Raw genomic sequence first — 18,413 nt, 5'->3', positions numbered from 1 at the left:
ATGTATTTATTTAATGTGATTTGATGTTTTTATTTTAAGATGGTAATAAATCAAGCTATATTTTTTTATGCATATAAAACTTTTCTTTTCTTGTGGAGTACTCGTATTGGTATGCTTACAGCAAGTAATGTTTGGACTGCAGTTAAGTTATCAACCTCTGCGTTTCGAAATAAGTTATGCCCTGATAATACAATAGTTTTATTTTTTCCTGATTTATCATATCCATGTAAATGGTATCTTAATAATAAGCCTTGTCCAAATAAAAGCTGCAAGTTTTTGCACAAATCATCTTCTTTGGGTTACCTTATGAATTGTTTAAATCAGACAATTTTTTCAATTGATGTTTGTATTTTTGTAATTACATCACAAGATTTGTCTGAAATATTAATAAAGTTGCACAAAAAAGGTGTTATAGTTAGAATTATTACAGACTATGAAAAAATGGATTTAAACAACTCTCAAATAGAACAATTTCGTGCAAATGGTATTCAAGTTCGACATGATAAAACATCGTTTCTTATGCATCATAAATTTGCTATTATTGATGGAAAAACATTAATCAATGGTTCATTTAATTGGACTAACCAAGCTATTACTGGTAATCAAGAAAATTTGATAATAACAAATAACCAGCTATTAATAAAACCATTCAAAGATCAATTTGAAAAGTTATGGATCATGTATAAACCTTAAAAGTAGTAGCTTGTTTTTATTTAAAAATTATATATATATATATATATATATATATATATATATATATATATATATATATATATATACATATGTATATATATATATATATATATGTATATATATATATATATATATATGTATATATATATATATATATGTATATATATATATGTATATATATATATATATATATATATATATATATATATATATATATATATATATATATATATATATATATATATATATATATATAAGTGAGAGGGACCTGTAGTCACCTAAATGTTATGTTTGATAAATAATGCATCCTAATAAATAGTTCATATTTTTAATGAAATTTAAAATGTCTTAGAAAAATTGAATTTTTTTAAACATATGTAAATGAATTTTAAAATTGGCAATTGCTCTACTTTTTTATGTTTGATTGTGCATAAATTTAACAACCAAGAATATGTTAAATTATATTTTTATATTTGACATCTGTAAGATAGAGTTAATTGTTACATTATAAGGTTCTACCAGACATTTTTCATGTTGAAACTATTTAATTCAGGGTCAACGATTTAATGGGTTTCAAAATGGCGAAGGAGGGTATAAATTTCTGAAAAAAAGTCCTCTATGTCTTGAAATTTCTCGACAAAAGAAAGTTCTTCAGAAAAAAAAGGGGTGGGGAGTCCCACTGGCCTTCTCCCCCTCACTTTGGTGGTGTCAGCCATGTAAATGTTTTTTATTTGTTAAAATATTTTACTGCAATTATAATATATTATAGTAGTAGTAATATATACTTGTTACAACAAAATAAAATAATTGACACATTTCAACATATATATATGCATATATATATATATATATATATATATATATATATATATATATATATATATATTTCTATATAGATATATATATATATGTATATATATATATATATATATATATATATATATTTATATTTATAGATATATATGAATGTATGTATATATGTATAAATATATATATGTGTGTGTGTGAGTAATGGAATAATTATAAATTAGATTTGTTTTAGTAAATAAAACAATGCTTGCACTAAATTTAAATAAAGTAAATTACTTGCAAGTTGGTTGCACCTCAAGCAAATCAATGGTAGTTATTCCTTCTAGCAAGGGTCAACAAAAAATTGCTGTTGGTGATTTTGATGGAGTTATAACGTGCTTTGGAATAAAGAAGCATCTTCCACAGATCCAATTTAAAACATTACCAAGTACTAAAATAAATCGACTTATATTAGGGGCCAAAGAAAGTACTGGGAAAGATAAAATTTATATAGCGTGTGGCACAAAAATAAAAGGTTTTACCAAGAAAGGAAAGCAATTTGTTGACTTTGATAGCAACCTCTCTGAGCCTGTTCAAAGCATGTTTGTTGATGGTGTTGACTTGTTTTTATGTAGTTCATATATTTATAATCATTATCATGAAAACTCAGATCAAAGTTATTATCTTGCCTCTGATAAAATAAATGATATTGTTGTATTGACAATGCCAGATGGTATGCCCTGCCTACCTGTACTTGCATGTCAAGATAGGTCGCTATGTGTAATAAATAAATCTGAAAAGTTGTTTGATATTCAAGTTCCTGGTTCCCCAATTACATTATCCATTGGACATAATTTAGGTGGAAACCAGGCCAAAAGTGTTGTTTATGGTACTTCTGATGGCAAAGTAGGTTTAATAAATATCGATTCAAAGGGTTATGAGTTTGTTTGGGAAATTCAAAATGAAAAAAATTATGGTGATGTTTTATGTATAAATACTTATGATGTTTCAAACAATGGTACACAGGATGTTATTATTGGGCGTGCAGATGGTGTTGTAGAAATATATGCTTTTGATGAAGGTGCTGAACCATTTCAGCATTGCGTTTGCAATCTTTCAGAAAGTATTACATCAGTTTCTGGTGGTTGTGTTTGCGCAGCTAATTATCAAGAAGTTGTTGTTTCAACATATACAGGTTGGATATATGGTTTAACAACAGAACCGCAGCAGCGACAAGTTGGTATGCCAGGAAGCTCTACAAAAGCGGCAGTAAATACAGAACTTGATCTAAAGATAGCTGAACTTGCTAAAGAGATTGAACAATTGCAGCAGACAGTAGTTATAGAGAGAGAAAAGTATCAGGAATCAGCAAAATCTGTTACAGCTACTTCAACTATTCCTGCATTTAATATTAATGATCGTTTCATACTTAATCATGATGATGCAAGTTATAACCTAAGCATTGAGGTTCAGATGCCTATTGATATTATTTTATTGCAAAGTAACGTTCCTGTCGATTTACTTGATGTTGAAAAAAATTCTGCTGTTGTCAGTTACAGCTCATGTGCTCCTGAAAGTGGAAACTTTTTATTAGCAACATATCGATGTCAAGCAAATACAACTAGAATTGAGTTAAAGATAAGGTTAGTGAAACATATATATATAATGAAATATATACATTTATATATCTATGTATGTATATATATATATCTATGTGTATATATATATCTATGTGTATATATATATCTATGTGTGTGTATATATATATCTATGTGTGTGTATATATATATATATATATATATATATATATATATATATATATATATATATATATATATATATATATATATATATATACATATAGACATACATATATATTTGAAAATTTATGTTCTTAAATAAATTATGTCTAAAGAACTTTACGTGGTATTGAATTAATAAAAAAACAAAAAATTTTAAAAACATTTGTGAAAAGAATTCTCGCAAAATCGTTTTTGCCTTTTTATAACAAAAAAAAGTTTATTATTTTTTTTTGGATTTAATCTATGATAGAGAGATTTCTGTTTTATGCAATAAATTAGCAGATGATAAAAAATTTTCTTTAATGAATATTGCAAAAATATTTTACATTCTTTTGGAACTAAGTTTTACAATCTACATTTTACTGTTTTACATTCCTTCAAAACTAAATTTAACTTTTTAAAATCATATTTAATTTAAAGTTTTTTAATTAAACAAAGAACTTTTTTCAAAGTATTGTTTCTTTAAAAATTTCACAGTTGCGGTTAAATTCTTTTTTTTTTACAACCTAATATTTTCTGAATAAACATCACATAAACAATATTAAAAGTTTAAATATTCTATAATAAAAAAGTTTTTGTTTAGCGTAAAACTACTGAACATTTATGAAAATGGCCATTTCATACATAAAATGTAAGCTACATAACATTTCTTAACAAGGGCTGTTATTAGCTGGGGCTAAGATAGAATTTGTAAAATATTTTATATGTTTATGTATATATTTGCTATTTATTTTTATTGTGGCATATTATATGCATACATCTATGTATGTGAGAGTATTGTTGTTGTGATAGTGATCATATTCAAGATTGGCTGCCTGTTCTATGTGGTTGAAAAGTAAAAACTTTTTGTGGAGAAAGGAGTATAATGTTGAGTGGTCAGCAAGTTGAGCCACTTTAGATGTATAATTGTCAGGTAGATTATTAATGTAGATAAAAAACAATACAGGATCAAGAATAAATTTGTGGTACCCCAGAAGGGACTGGAAATGAAGTAGAGTGTTGGTCTTTGAGGGTGAACTGCATACTGTAGTTGGAAAGAAATGGTTTAATAATCTCAAAATTTGTTACTAGTTATCTTATATAAAGCAAGCTTATGGTGAAGACCAGCATGTAAAACTTTATAGAATGTTTTTGATATATCAAGAGTAATAGCCCTAGCCTCACTGCCTACATCTAATGCATAATATAATCTTTCTGTTATAGCAGTTAGCTATAGAGCAAGAAATCCGTATTGGTTGTTGGAGATTAAATTATTAAACTCAAGATGTGATATTAGAAATTTGTTGTCTAGCAAAAGGTGATATTAGAAAGTTTCTGTCTAATAATCAGTCAACCTGTTTAACTTGAGTGGCAGGAAAAGTGTTACGATTTGAAAGATGAATCAAAGGTAAAGTTCTTGGGGGCAGAATAAGCTTGACTTAAAACCAATGAGAAAGAATAAAAGCTTCCATGTCTGCTTAGTTTCAGGAGATTGTGTAAAAGGCACATTTATCAGTGGAGAGACGAAAAGCATTATCCAAAGGACTGTCACAGAGAAAAGTCAGTTTTAGTTTAGTAGTAAGTAGTGTAATGATAGGGTGAGTCCAAAAAGAAGTATTAGATAAAAGATTTAGAGACCATTGCATGGTCAAAACCGCTTAAAAGAGAACAAGGAGAAACTAAACACAAGTTAGGGTCAGAGACAAGACACAAATCAAGGAGTAAAGTGATTAGGGCTGTCTGAAAAACGAGTCTCAAAGTTAACTATCTTAGTATGAGATTTAGAAATACAGAAATTATAAGCTTTAGAGCCAGCAGGGTCAGTGGTTTTAAAATCAAGCCATTCAATGTGATGAAGTCACCAATAATAACAATATTGACAGAGAAATAAAGTAAAAGGACTTAGTTAAGTTTATCAGAAAAAAAGACTTTTAGATGTAAAAGAGTGCAGTCTTGAGAAGACTCAGTCTTCTCAAGACTCAGTCTTCTCAAGACTGCACTCTTTTACATCTAAAAGAGTGCAGTCTTGAGAAAAAGGATAATGATTAAGAATAAAGAGAAAGGTGATAGACTGAAAAAGTGCTAAGTGGAAGCGCATAAAGAATAGTTAAAAGATTAAAACCTGATTTCACAGTAGATAGGTGAATTGATATTTAAGTATATACCCAGGTCCAACATGTGACTATTGGAGTTTTTGCAAATCAAAGTATAGTAGCCATCAACATTAAGATGCAAAGATAAAACAGCCAAATTTAAATTAGTCTTACAAAAAGCAAATAAGTTTGTTAAATTTTGCAAGAGGTAAGATTCAACTAATAAAAAGTTATATCAAAGACCACAAATAATTGTAAAAGAGAGATTGAAACACTTAGATGATGGTGATGATTTTTTATGTTAAATAATTTTAGAAACTTAAGTCATGTTTTAAGTTGAAGAAAACTTCACTCAATCATAGATAGAGCATGAAACCTAAAGCAATGAGCTATGCAGTTGCCCCAGTCCTGCTAATTAACTGAAGTCATAACAAAGGGCTCTTTATGTGGCCTGGACAATGCATACCAAAAGCACTAACAGAGACACCACCCATGCTCAACATGGCACTGTTAATATTTTCACAGCTGTTGATGGAATCAGCCTCTGATAGCTACTACAGATTTTGGGAAGCCTTACTACCAGTCTGAGTTATAGAGCTGTATTCTCATTAGGAGATAAAAGGAAGAGCTGCATAGCCACTATTAAGGAGGCACAAGCAAAAGTCCATGAATAGAGTCAAGTATATCCAGCATTCATCATTTTGGACAGGAATTCAAGTAACAAAAGTTTACATCTACATCAGCTTAATAGATGAAGAAGGGGTGCAAGGCTTGTTAACAAAGTTATTCTGCTTACCCCTTAAGTATTGCCTAAGAGACCTTCTACAAAACATTAGCTGGATGATGCCCAAGTTGAGTTTTTTTTATAGAGACACCATCTCTAGCTTTTACTCAACCAAGAGCTCCAAGGGAGGTCTATTTAAAGTTAGAGTTATTTTTTTTAGCTTTAGAAAAGCCAAACCTCTAAGACCGGACAGGAGCAGGGTGTTTTGCACTGGTTTATATGTTACCAGTAGCATGGTAATCATAATGATCCTGGACCTGACTTGACCTGTAGTAGTTGAGCATAAACATACATACAGTACCTTCCGGAAAAAAAAATGAGACCGCATATGCAAAACTTTTGTTTGTATTTTTACAATTTTTGGTGAGTCATACAATGACTTCTTTTGTATTTCATGAAACCCATTGTTTGATTTATCAGGTGCATATATATTCATCAAAAAATCAATGTGTTCATTATTATTTTTGATTTGCTTAAAAATATTTATTTTAGAAATGAAGTTGTCAGCGTTAATACTTAACTATCTTTTTAAAGTGGGTCACAAAGACCTTAAGTCTTTAATGAAATTAACCGGGATACCTAAGGCAACAGTTGCAAGATATTTAAAGAAAATGAGGAAAGGAATGAGCTTGGAGAGAAAGAAAGGAATTGGTAAACCAAGAAAACTTAATTTAAAGGACCAACAACGATTGATTCAATTAGTTTGAAAAGATGACACATGATCCGCCCAAGATATTCAAATTGAATTAATCAAAAAAGGCAGTCCCAAGGTTGCTTCCAGAACTATTACTCATTATCTTAACTGAAGTGGGTACTTCAGTTTCGTTCCCAAAAATCAACCCCTATTGACTCCTGTTCAGCAAGAAAATAGGGTAAAATGGTGCAAAGAACACCTTAGAACAAGATGGAATCAATGGGTATTTAGTGACGAAAGTCGTTTCAAGTTATTTTGAACTTGAGAAATTCGATGTGCTAAGAAACGACCGAGAATTGGAAAACCAAGTTCAAACAGAGTCTCATGGTTTGGGGGGCGATTAGTTTTAAAGGTAAAACATCATTGCTTATAATCAAAGGCACTGTGAACAGTGAAAAATACAAAGAAATACTTTCTGAAGCTAACTCTAAAAAAAATATTTTCCCAAGGAGTTTCACATTTCAACAGTATGGGGCAGCGTGCCACATTTCAAAATCAGTTTCTGAGTGGTTTACAGAACATAAATGGAAAGTTTCTTATTGGCCCGCTAATTCATTGGATCTTAACCCCATTCAAAATGTGTGGGGGCTAATGATAAAAGCAGCAGAAAAAAAAAAACCAAAAAATTTAGATGATTTAGAGGTTGCAATTCAAAAAGTTTGGAACAGACTTTCCTTGGATTATTTGAAGTCATTAATTAACAGTATGGACCGTCATGTTAAAAAATGCATCGAAGTCCAATGACATGTAACTGGATATTGATTAATATATTATTTTAAAAATTAGGCTTTTTATTTTCTATTGAACAGTTTTATTATTCATTTATTATTTTGAAAATAAAACTTAAAAAACTTGGTTTCATCTTTTTTGTTATCAAGGTAGCTTACTGGTGAGCTAACTGCAAGCAAAAACTTTATTTTTGAATTTATGTAACATGTGTTGACACATAAGTTTTAATCATAATGGCGAACCAAAAAACAAAGTTTTTTTGTGCATCAATAACAATAAATATTGTGTATTAAAAAAATATTATCATATCATAAAAAATTCAAAATTAACATCAAGTAATTAAAATGCTGTAAGATCAATTTTAGCTAAATAAATATAAAAGTTTAAAGCCAATAGATAAAATTAATAGTTTAGCTGTTGTTATATAATTATGTTATTATTTATGCTAGTTGCTTTTTAAGCTGATAGTTCATAGCATCTACCTGCTGCTAATTGAACTTTTTGCATAAAACATGCATTATTGGTATACAGCAAATATATTTTATACAAATGTCTAAAAATAAAAATACTTGCAATTACATTTTCACAATGTTGCCCAAAAACCATTTTGCATTGTCAACACATGTTACATAAATTCATTGTGCAAGGGAAACAAATAGCATTGTTTGGATTTTCTGCATTGTTGAAACATTTATATTTATTTAAACATTGCTAAACGACAGCCTTTTCAGCTGTAAATTAGTTTGAGATTGTCACATAAAACAATGGTGGTTTCCTGTTCCTCGAATTGTTGAACATGTAGAGCATGTTCTTCTAAATTTAAGCTTATGCTGTGTAATATAATTGCATCATTTAAAATGTATATAAAATATGTTTCTTTGATATTTTGTCTACACCAATCATACATTTTCTCAGTTAAATTAATAAAATCTATTAGTGATCCTAAACTTGCCTTTTCTACAAGTTGCTTGACAGAGCTTCCAACACCATTATAAGCCCTCTTCTGGTGTGATATAACAAAAAAAAAAATGCCATTCTGCAGCTACCTTATAGTCTTGTTCATGTTGATATGTTAGATATAATTTTTGTATTATAAATATATGCTATCACAGAAATTAATGCAATGATTGAAGTTAGGTATTATGAATGAAATAATGAACTGAGATTGTATTATGTTGCAGACAATCTGAGATGACACACTTTTAAATTTTAAATATTAAATTTTTAACTAAATAACAAAAGAATCAGTCTTGCTTGACTGTTATTCCAATCAAAATCTTGTGCTGCATTTTTTATTGAAATACTGTAGCTTTCAGCAAAGTCTAGTTGTATTAAAATATGTTTAAATGGTAATATGATTTTTAGATGTTTTAAATATGCTGCCTATTTAGTAATGGTCTCTAATTAGTTCATTTGTTGTCAAACTTTTGTAAAAATTACTGGAAATAAAGCACAATTTTGTTAGCTTTTTGCAACTGACCAAATGTTATTTCTTCAATGTTGGGCTCTATAAAGATATTAGTAAGATACTCTTTTAGTGCGTTATTAAATGGGCATTTATCGCAACTGTCATATACAACTAATGTCAGGAGATCTTTATAGTCTGAAATATCTAGTATTAAAGATTTGAAATATCTGGTATGCTAAAAGCATGTCAGATGTTTCAATTATGCATATTTATGGTACTCACAAACAAGATCTGAAGCTCCTCCAAAAGAAATACACTATTTTTTTCTAAGTTCAAAATTCATTTCATTAAAGTCATTAGCTTAATGTTTATATGAATTGCTTTTATAATCTTCTTTGTTGTTTTTTAAATACAATAGTTTTCAACATTAAGTACAAAGCTTACAACCAGGTATTAAATCAAACTCCGTTGCAACAGCAATTTTGATTACCTTGACAGATTCTAAAATGTAATAAAAAATAGAAAATATTAAATAAGCTAAAATTTATCTTATAGATAAATGAGTCAATTATTTTTAAATATTTTTAATTTTGTGTTTGTTAAATAGATTATAGCAAAAGCTCCCATCATACAAAGTCAAAATTTATCCAAGTAAACCTTTTCATAGTGATGACAAAGTTTGAATGTGATTTTTTTTATATCTTAAGCACACTTCTTGACCTTTATGTTAACTCTTCAAAACATTTAATTTTCTTGATTTTAATAAAGTTTACTTTATGAATATCATTATTTAATTATAAAATTAATCAAAGGATAAGTATATTTTTTTCTGAAACAAGAATGTTCCGGGAAAATCCCCCTCTATTTTTTCAGAGTAATTAATTTTATTTTGTATCAAGTCTTGTAGTAATTGTTTTTTAAAGCCTAAGAAACTTTCATGGTATTGTGTTGTATCTATTGAATTAATGAAGCTATCAAGCTTGTATATCAAATTCCAGATGTGTTCTGATGTATGCAGTATAAATTTTTTTCCAAATGGCAGTGTCTTTTGATACAAGCATTGTGTCTAAAAATTCTATGCATTTTATTTGCTTTGTTTGGTGCTATGCTACACTGTTGAGTATATTTAAGATTCTCAGACGTTTGAGTTCCAAAATCTTTTTTGGAATTAGTGATTTTAAAAACTACTCTGTTGGTCATTCCATCCTGTTTGATTTCATCCCTAAAGTAGTATATTTTATTGGTCCAGACTTAACATAAATGACATTTTTTACTTTTAACTCCATTACCCAAGCAGAGTTGTTAGTCTTTAGTCTTGGCCTTGACCTTGCCTTAAGACCAAAAATTGAGGCCGTGCCTTGGTCTTGATTTTGTTGAATTCTGTGCATAACCTTAGTCAATTTTAACAAAAGTGGTTTTATTTTAATTTTAACAAAAATTTTTTAATTTTAACAAAAGCGGTTTTCGAGTACCAAGTATTACAACAAGCAAGACTCGTTGTAATACTTGGTACTCGAAACGAAGAAAATAATTTATTCGATCAAGAACAATTACTCTCTTTACAAGAAAAAAAGCGTAGAAGTCATTCATTCAAAAATAAAATAAAAATAAATAAATAAAAATAAAAAAACTTTGTTTTTTAACTGACGACGTTGATCTTAAGTTTTTTTATTTCGCTCATTACATAGTTTTTTTATTCGCTTTTTTTATTTTAAATGTTTTATTTACAATAAAAAATTTTAAACTAACAAATGCTGTTAACTTTAGTTAGAAAAGTAACAAAGATTTTAACATAGTAATTATTCAAAAAATGACTTTAGTGGAGGTAAATGTCATTTCGAAACTACTTTTAAAAAAAAAAAAAAAGTTTTTTATTAAGGTAATTAAAAATACTGTTAGTAAACGAAATTTGCTTGTGACACATTTTAGTGCAAGAATTTTAATATTAATTAAGTTAATAAATCATTTGTGCTTATAAATGTTAAAAATTATTTGCAATTTTTACAATTTTTTTTTTAAATTTACAAATCAAAAATTTTAATAACAAAAAAAAAAAAGTTTAATTTAGTAAAACAAAATTTACAAATACAAAAATCAATTTTTTTTAAATTTACACATACTAAAGTTACAACTAAAAGAAATATGTCGCTAATATTTATTTGCGCGGTCAACCAATCTCCCCTGGCCGTAGTTGCTTATTGAATTTAATTCTAAAATACCACCAAGCAGTGAAAGTTCTTATCACTAACTTTTTATTCGACCGAACTTCTATTTGATTAGAAAAAATTCACTCAAAAGGCATTGACGCTCTATTTGTCTAAAGCAACAAAATCTTTTTTAACAACGAAAATTTTTAAATTTCTAACATTCTATTTGAAAAAAGTTCTATTCTATTGAAAAACGTTTTGCTTCAAATAATTTAGATTCAAATCAATAAAATAAAAGCGACAACAAAATGCCTTCAAATAATGGAAAGTACTATTTTAAAAAGAAATATAAAAAAATTAAATTAAAAACTATTGTAACGTTATTTGAGAAATACAAAGAAACAAGTGTGCAAAACTATAGTCAACAATGTACATCAATAGTAAGTGAAAGTCTTCATCAGTCTACATCCGTAGTAAACAAAAGTCCTCATCAGTCTATATCAGCAGTAAATGAAAGTTCTTATCAGTCTACATCAGTAGTGAGCCACAGTCCTCCTCAGTCTACATCAGCAGTAAGTAAAAGTCCTCATCATACTACACCAGTAGTATACCAAAGTCCTCATCAGTCTACATCAGCAGTAAGCGAAAACGATGTATACGCCATTCCTTTAACTTCAGTTCTTGGAAAAAGAGAAAAAAAGAAAGTCAAGCCAGCACAAATACCAATCAAAAATATAGAAGACCTACGATTTAAAATAACAGAAAAGTATGAAGTGTTATTTTCCAATTTTTTGAGCGTGCTAACGATCACTTAAATACGCATCGGCATACTATAGCTTTAAAAAATAAACAAGCTTTTGATGAAATGACTAAGCAAGATTCGAATATCTTTAAAATGCTGCGTGAAAATACCCTTGCTAAAGAAACATTAAAAACAAGTAACTCTCGGTTCGTTATTAAAACCTTCTTTTGAGTCACGCATTTGTTAATCATGAAAAACTGGGCACACACTCATAGTTTTTCAGACATTATTGAACTTATTGCTGCGTGTGGTTGTAAGGAAGTTAAGTCACACATTTTGTCTAGCCCAGCAAATGCAACATACATGTCTCCACAATATATTACTAAGTATATAAATATTATCTTTGATTTTGTCAAAAATACTTTACTCCAGTCACTTAGAAATGGTGGGAGTTTTTCTTTTTTTTTTGGATGAAACTTCTGATATTACTTCAATTGAACAGTTAACTATACATGCCACTTTCGAAAACAACGGCATTGTAAAAGAACATTTTATAGGAATAGTTCCATTAAGTAAACTCACCGGTTCTAGTCTATCAGCTCCAAATCTTTTTGTTTTGACGACGATTTGTTTGAGTACTTTGTCGACGAGTTTAAATGTAAAAATCAAAATATGAGAATTACGTTGTAAATTGAAAGTTTACAACGTAAATCTCATTTGATTTTTTTATTTGAGCTTGCAGGCAATTGGTGAATATTTAATGTTTGTAGTTTTTTCACAGAATATTCACGGTAATTTCTTGTATTCCGGCAGTGTTTTGACAATTTTTCTTTGTAGCAGTTTACTGAATTTTTATTTGTATGCAAAATACAAGCTTTTTGTTCACACAGCAAGTGCTAAGCTTTAGAGCTAATGGTTTTAATAATCATTATCTTGTGCATTAGATATTATTGGGCGACAAAACTTTCTGCATGACCACCTAAATAAACAAGCTCGTATGTTGAGAAACTCTCGTTTAAAATGCGCATTGTGAGCCAAGTTTATCTGAAAGCTATCAACCTTAAGATATAAATAATTATTTTTTCTTATCGCCGATGGTGTTTATGGCAAAGTTTAAAAGCATGAAGAAGTTTAAAATTTACACTAACAAATTATTTATTGATAAAAGTCATATAAAATTAGCTTGCAAAAATATGAATATCTGTGTAAATATAAAAAAGGTTAAAAAAAGGTTCTAAGTATTTTAAATAAATTGTTAAAACTTTCCTTATAATGTATGTTGTTTTTAAAGACAGCCGTTATTTTAAAAATAGTTTTCACTATTAAAAAGCAACATAAACGTTAAAACTAGAGAAACTTTTATATATATTTTATTAGTACTGGGTATTGGCGCAACAAGATTTGCGTGGAAAATTTTGTTATGCGTGACCTTTTTTTTTTTTTTTACTCACCAGCCGACAGAAATCTAAATTCCCAATATTATGAAAACGCTGTATAAATTTTATTCCTGGCTAACACCCTGGTATTGTGTGGCCTTGGCCTTGCTACTTTTGGTCTTGTTAACAACTCTGTACCCAGGTTTGCATCCATTTAACAATCTTGTGCAGACCAAATTGTAAACTTTCTCTGTTTATTGTTTTTGACACCTTTCATGAGCTTTATGTCATTTGCATACATTTTGTAAATGTTTGATTTGACATAAATCTAACAAAATATTCCAAAAAGTGTAAGACGTTGATGTAAAGTTGGTTATTTATTATATACTAGTTGCAACTTTAACTTTTTTGAGTTTTTCTAACAATATTAAAGAGTGGAGCAAGTTTTGAGTGTAAAATATTTAAAAATATTTTCTGACATGTTCTGAGAGTAAAGTCTTGAGGTAAATCCAGAGAGGTAAGACCGTCAGCTTTAAATCAGAAACTTGTGGAATGCTAGTGGTACTCCACTAGTTACATTGACCCAGTCAGAAATTGAATCTCTAAATATTACACGTTGCTTGCAGTTTATCAAGAAAGCTTTGACCCAGTTAAGAAGATTTCCATTTGTACCATACATTTTAAGTCTTGTAAAACTTTAAATATGTAAAACTTTAACAAATGCCATTGCAAAGTCAAGTAAAGTTATGTTGACGGCTTTACTTTTTTGCTACAACTTAAGTCCATTACTTTTTTGAAACAGATTTATGTATATATTTTGTATTACAATATATAATACAAACTGAAGTACATCGACTATATTTTTTATTATTTTTAACGTGTTTTGTACTAATTTCAATGTTCAGCTTTTGTTACATCCCAATGACCCACTTTTTTTTTCTTTCTGAAATCACTGTAATAAAGTTTTTTATATTAAAAACAGTGCTAATCTTAGGTTTTAGGTAGTTTGTAGTGAAGATAAAATATTTTAAACTTTTGTGACTTTCGAATAATACAGAATGAATCAAAGACATTTATAGGTAGTAACATTTGCTAAATCTTTATAAAAATTAACAAATAAGAACAAAAAAAGTTGATTTCGACTTTTTAAAAAGCTATCTTTACTAAACCTTTATAAAAATTGACAAAAAAGCTTCAACTTTATTCAAAAATTGAAACTTTTTAATAAAAAATAAAAATAATTTTTTGTTTTTTTAAAATTTAGGTCATATCATCCTGATCACCTGTTATACTACTGTGTTTATAGTATAACTGACCCTGCTGGCTCCAAAAGTTCAATATTTTTCATTTTCTTAATATTTTACTAAAATAGTTAACTTGTGACTCAATTTTCAGACAACCCTAATTTCTTACTTTCATTTTGATTTATTGTGTCTTTAACCCTAGTTTATGCTCAGTTTCTCCCTAATCTCCTCTAAGTGGTTCTATGATATCATTAAAACTTTTAATTGGCACATCTTCTACATCAGACTAATTACTGCACTTTGTATTACCTTAAGGCTGATTGGGGTGATTTTCTTTGTGATGGACTTACAGGTCTTAACTGGAAATGTGCTTCAAACATAGTTTTCTTCATAGTTGTAGGTTTGGAATTTTTTATTTCTTTGATGGTGGAAATAATGTAGTTGAATGATGTTGATATTGGATGGTGTAGATAATGATGTAGAGGATTTTTAGGAGATTGTACTTGCTTTTGTTTTAACTTGAAAAAATGCATTCTAATTTATCAATTTAGAGTGTTTAGTATAAAATTAAATTTTATATAAAAGTAATGGAAAGAATTATAAGCAGTCAGTATGATGAATGGACGAAATTGATGATTGTGGTAATGGAAAAAGTTTTGAGTAGCAATATTATGTTTTAATTATTAGCAATTTAGTTTATTTAATACTGCATGTAATAGTAACATATAAACTTTCATGTTTATCGGTTGAGCTACTTTTATGTATACACAATTATATATGATAATATAAAAGTATTCACATTAATTTATATACACATATGTATATATAAATATTTATTATTGTTATTATTTTTTTTTTTTTTAAAGTGTATAGAATCAAGAAATGTAAGGTCACCATAAAAGTCAGAAATTATAAAATACACTACAGTGTATATACATTTACATATATATGTATATACACACTGTATATACACAGTGTTGTCACATTTAAAAAGTTTTGAGAAAGTAATTATTGATCATTAATAAAAGTTTATTTAAAGCAAATGAAACTAAGTAATTTAAAAAAATTTATATTATAATTATCTTATTTTAATGAAATTATTTTAGGATTTAAAATTATTTAAATTTATTTTATAATTATTTTAATCAAATTATTTTAAGTTTAATCAAAAACAAAACTTTTTTAATGTTTTAATTAAATTTTTTTTTTTTCTTTGCTTTAAATAAAGACATTTATTAATGATCAATAAATACTTTCTCAATACTTTTTAAATGTGACAATGCCGGTTTTTCCACTAAGGTCTTCATATATATATATATATATATATATATATATATATATATATATATATATATATATATATATATATATATATATATATATATATATATATATATATATATATATATATATATATATATATATATATATATATATATATATATATATATGTGAATTTTAGCTAAAATTTATAATTAGTTGAAGTTAATAGTTGCATATAAGTGATATGTTACATAAAAGTAATGGAAAGTAGTTAAATATTGTTTTGATATTTAGAACAATTGAGGGGCAGTATGGCCTTCTTCAAGCTTATGTAACGCCACGAATGCAACCCAAAACATCGCAAGTTCGCCAATACCAGATCAAACCTTTATCTTTACATCAGCGATCTCATGTTTTCGATGAAGAAAGGCCTTTTAATGTACTTAAGCTTACTGGTAATTTTAGTCTTGCTGAAGTGCATTCTTGGATTTTTTATACACTACCAGAGGTTCCAGAGCGAACACCAGCTGAAGATGAGGTAAATTTTTTAGTCATTAGTGTTTATAATTTTATCTTTGTTGACATAAATTAACTATTTTAAAAGTTTTATCAATAAAACACTTACACATGTTTTTAAAAGTATATATATGTACATACTTTTTAAATATTTTGTATATATATATATATATATATCAGGCATTGTTTTAAAGCGTTACGCGTAGAGCGATTTACGTACGCTTTTAGCAATTTTATGTAGGCAGTAAGCTATTTCGGTTAAGCGACTTTTTATCATTTTTTTACTTTTAAATTATTCAATAAGCGGTAAGATAAAAGAAGTAAGTAATTTAAAAAAAGTTACATTGACTTTTGAATGACGTTTATGTAAAAATATTAGTTACAAAAGTTTGAATGACAATTATGTTTGATATAAGCGCTATTTACTAATAAAAAAATAAAAAAACTAAAATAAAATTTAAAGTTTATTTTTATTGCAATGGTTGATTTTTTTTTTTTTAAACATATTCGCTTCCAACAAGGCTGCAAGCAACCACTATTAGAGTTGGAAATTACTAGTAGAGAAAAGATAAAGATTGACAGACAACTTAAGAGTTAGCAAATTATATGAATCAGGAAAGCAAGATGAAGGAAGCGAATTCCAAAAAACTATTGTTCAAGGAAAAAAACTAGAGGAATAAGAGTTTTTGAAGCATTTAGGAACAGCCACAGAAAAAATATGAGACTTAATTGAATGACGAGTAACACGAGAATAGTTTTAGTAGATGGCACAAGAGACGCTAGCTCTTTAGAGCAGTGCCTATTATCTTATCATGACAAGAGTAAATGGTAGTATCATCAGCAAACAATTCCACCTTAGATGTGAGAATATCTGGAAGATCATTAATGTAAATTAAAAAGAGTATAGGGCCAAGGATTGAACCTTGAGAAACTCCTGAAGTTACAGAATATTAAGAAGAGTGCTGTCCATCGAGGATAATTTTTATACTACGATTGGAGAGAAAGTATTTAATAAGCTTAAAGATGTTACCTGATACACTGTAAGAAGAAAGTTTATGGAGAAGACTAGCATGCCAAACTTTATCAAAAGCTTTAGAAATGTCAAGAGCGATGACCTTAACCTCTCCACCTTTATCTAATTTTCGATAAAACCTATAAGTTATTACTGTTAGCAAATCAACTGTAGAAAATCGAAATACCTATTGGTGATCAGAAAGTAAGTTATTAGATTCAAGATGAGAGATTAAGTGTTTGTTAATTAAAGATTCAAAAATCGTGCTTATGATAAGAAGAAGACTAATGAGGCAGTAGTGAAATAAGTCAGATTAGTCTCCAGAATTTTGGAAAATAGGGATAACAGATGCTGCTCTCCAGCATGCTGGAAAACGAGACTGAAAGCATGTGTTAAATAGTTTTTGGAGTGATACGAATCTCAAGCAATGGATCAACTTGTTTGTTGGCTATATCAGGTAGAACGCAACTAGTGGAATCAAGAGATGATATTGATAAGAAGTTCTTAGCAAACAATTCAGCTTTGTCTTTAGGTGAGGTGATAAAATCTGAACTATACAAGAGAGGTGGAATATCAGATTTTCCCTTATTATTAGTACTGTTAAAGATACTCCAGAAGTCATGACAGCCTTATTTTTGAGATGAAATACAAGATTTCATGACCTGAGAATAGTGGGCTTAGGCGTTGGACAAAACCTTTTTACAATGGTTCCTAGCAGTAATAAACAGGTGTCTGTTTTCTGGAGAATTGTTTTGCTGATAGATATGGAAGTAATGGTTTTGATTAGAAATTGCAGCAGCACAATTTGGCGATTTTGCAGCAACATAATTTGGCATGAAACCAAGGTAAAGAGTGAGGCTTGACTTGGAATCGTTGAGAGGGAATAAAAGATTCCATGCCAGCCTGAATCCAAGAGGTTGTGTAAGAAGCACATTTGTTAGCAGGAAGATGAAAGATTTCTACCTAAAGGTTATTGCGAAGAAAATTACAGAAAGAGTCCCAGTCAGCTTTAAGGTAGTTGTAAGAGGTACAATAGAGGGATTCAGATGATGAAGAATAATGAGATAATAGTTTTAGAGAGATCAAACTGTGATCCGAAGCACCTAAGGGTGAATGTGGAGAGACTGAGCACTAACTAAGAT

At 28.4% G+C, this 18,413-nt stretch overlaps 2 protein-coding genes across 2 annotated transcripts in view; both read left to right on the top strand.

Annotated features, from left to right (window-relative positions):
• On the top strand, positions 1-698 carry LOC100209424 (uncharacterized). Its single transcript, XM_065803492.1, has one exon. The coding sequence runs from the start codon at positions 40-42 to the stop codon at positions 691-693; it is 654 nt and encodes a 217-aa protein (XP_065659564.1). The 5' UTR covers positions 1-39; the 3' UTR covers positions 694-698.
• Positions 699-1,720: 1,022 nt separating this feature from the next.
• The window catches only part of LOC100214695 (Bardet-Biedl syndrome 7 protein homolog), a 38,156-nt gene continuing 21,463 nt past the window's right edge, over positions 1,721-18,413 (top strand). The window contains exons 1-2 of the mRNA XM_065803491.1: positions 1,721-3,125; positions 16,038-16,281. Of these exons, the coding sequence (XP_065659563.1) occupies positions 1,747-3,125; positions 16,038-16,281 (1,623 nt within the window). The 5' untranslated portion in view covers positions 1,721-1,746. The remainder of the gene's footprint in view (positions 3,126-16,037; positions 16,282-18,413) is intronic.

This window comes from Hydra vulgaris, chromosome 08, assembly GCF_038396675.1.
Source record: "Hydra vulgaris chromosome 08, alternate assembly HydraT2T_AEP".
Taxonomy (NCBI): Eukaryota; Metazoa; Cnidaria; class Hydrozoa; order Anthoathecata; family Hydridae; genus Hydra; species Hydra vulgaris.
Note: the sequence above shows the minus strand (reverse complement) of the source record. Positions and strands in the feature narration are given on the sequence as shown.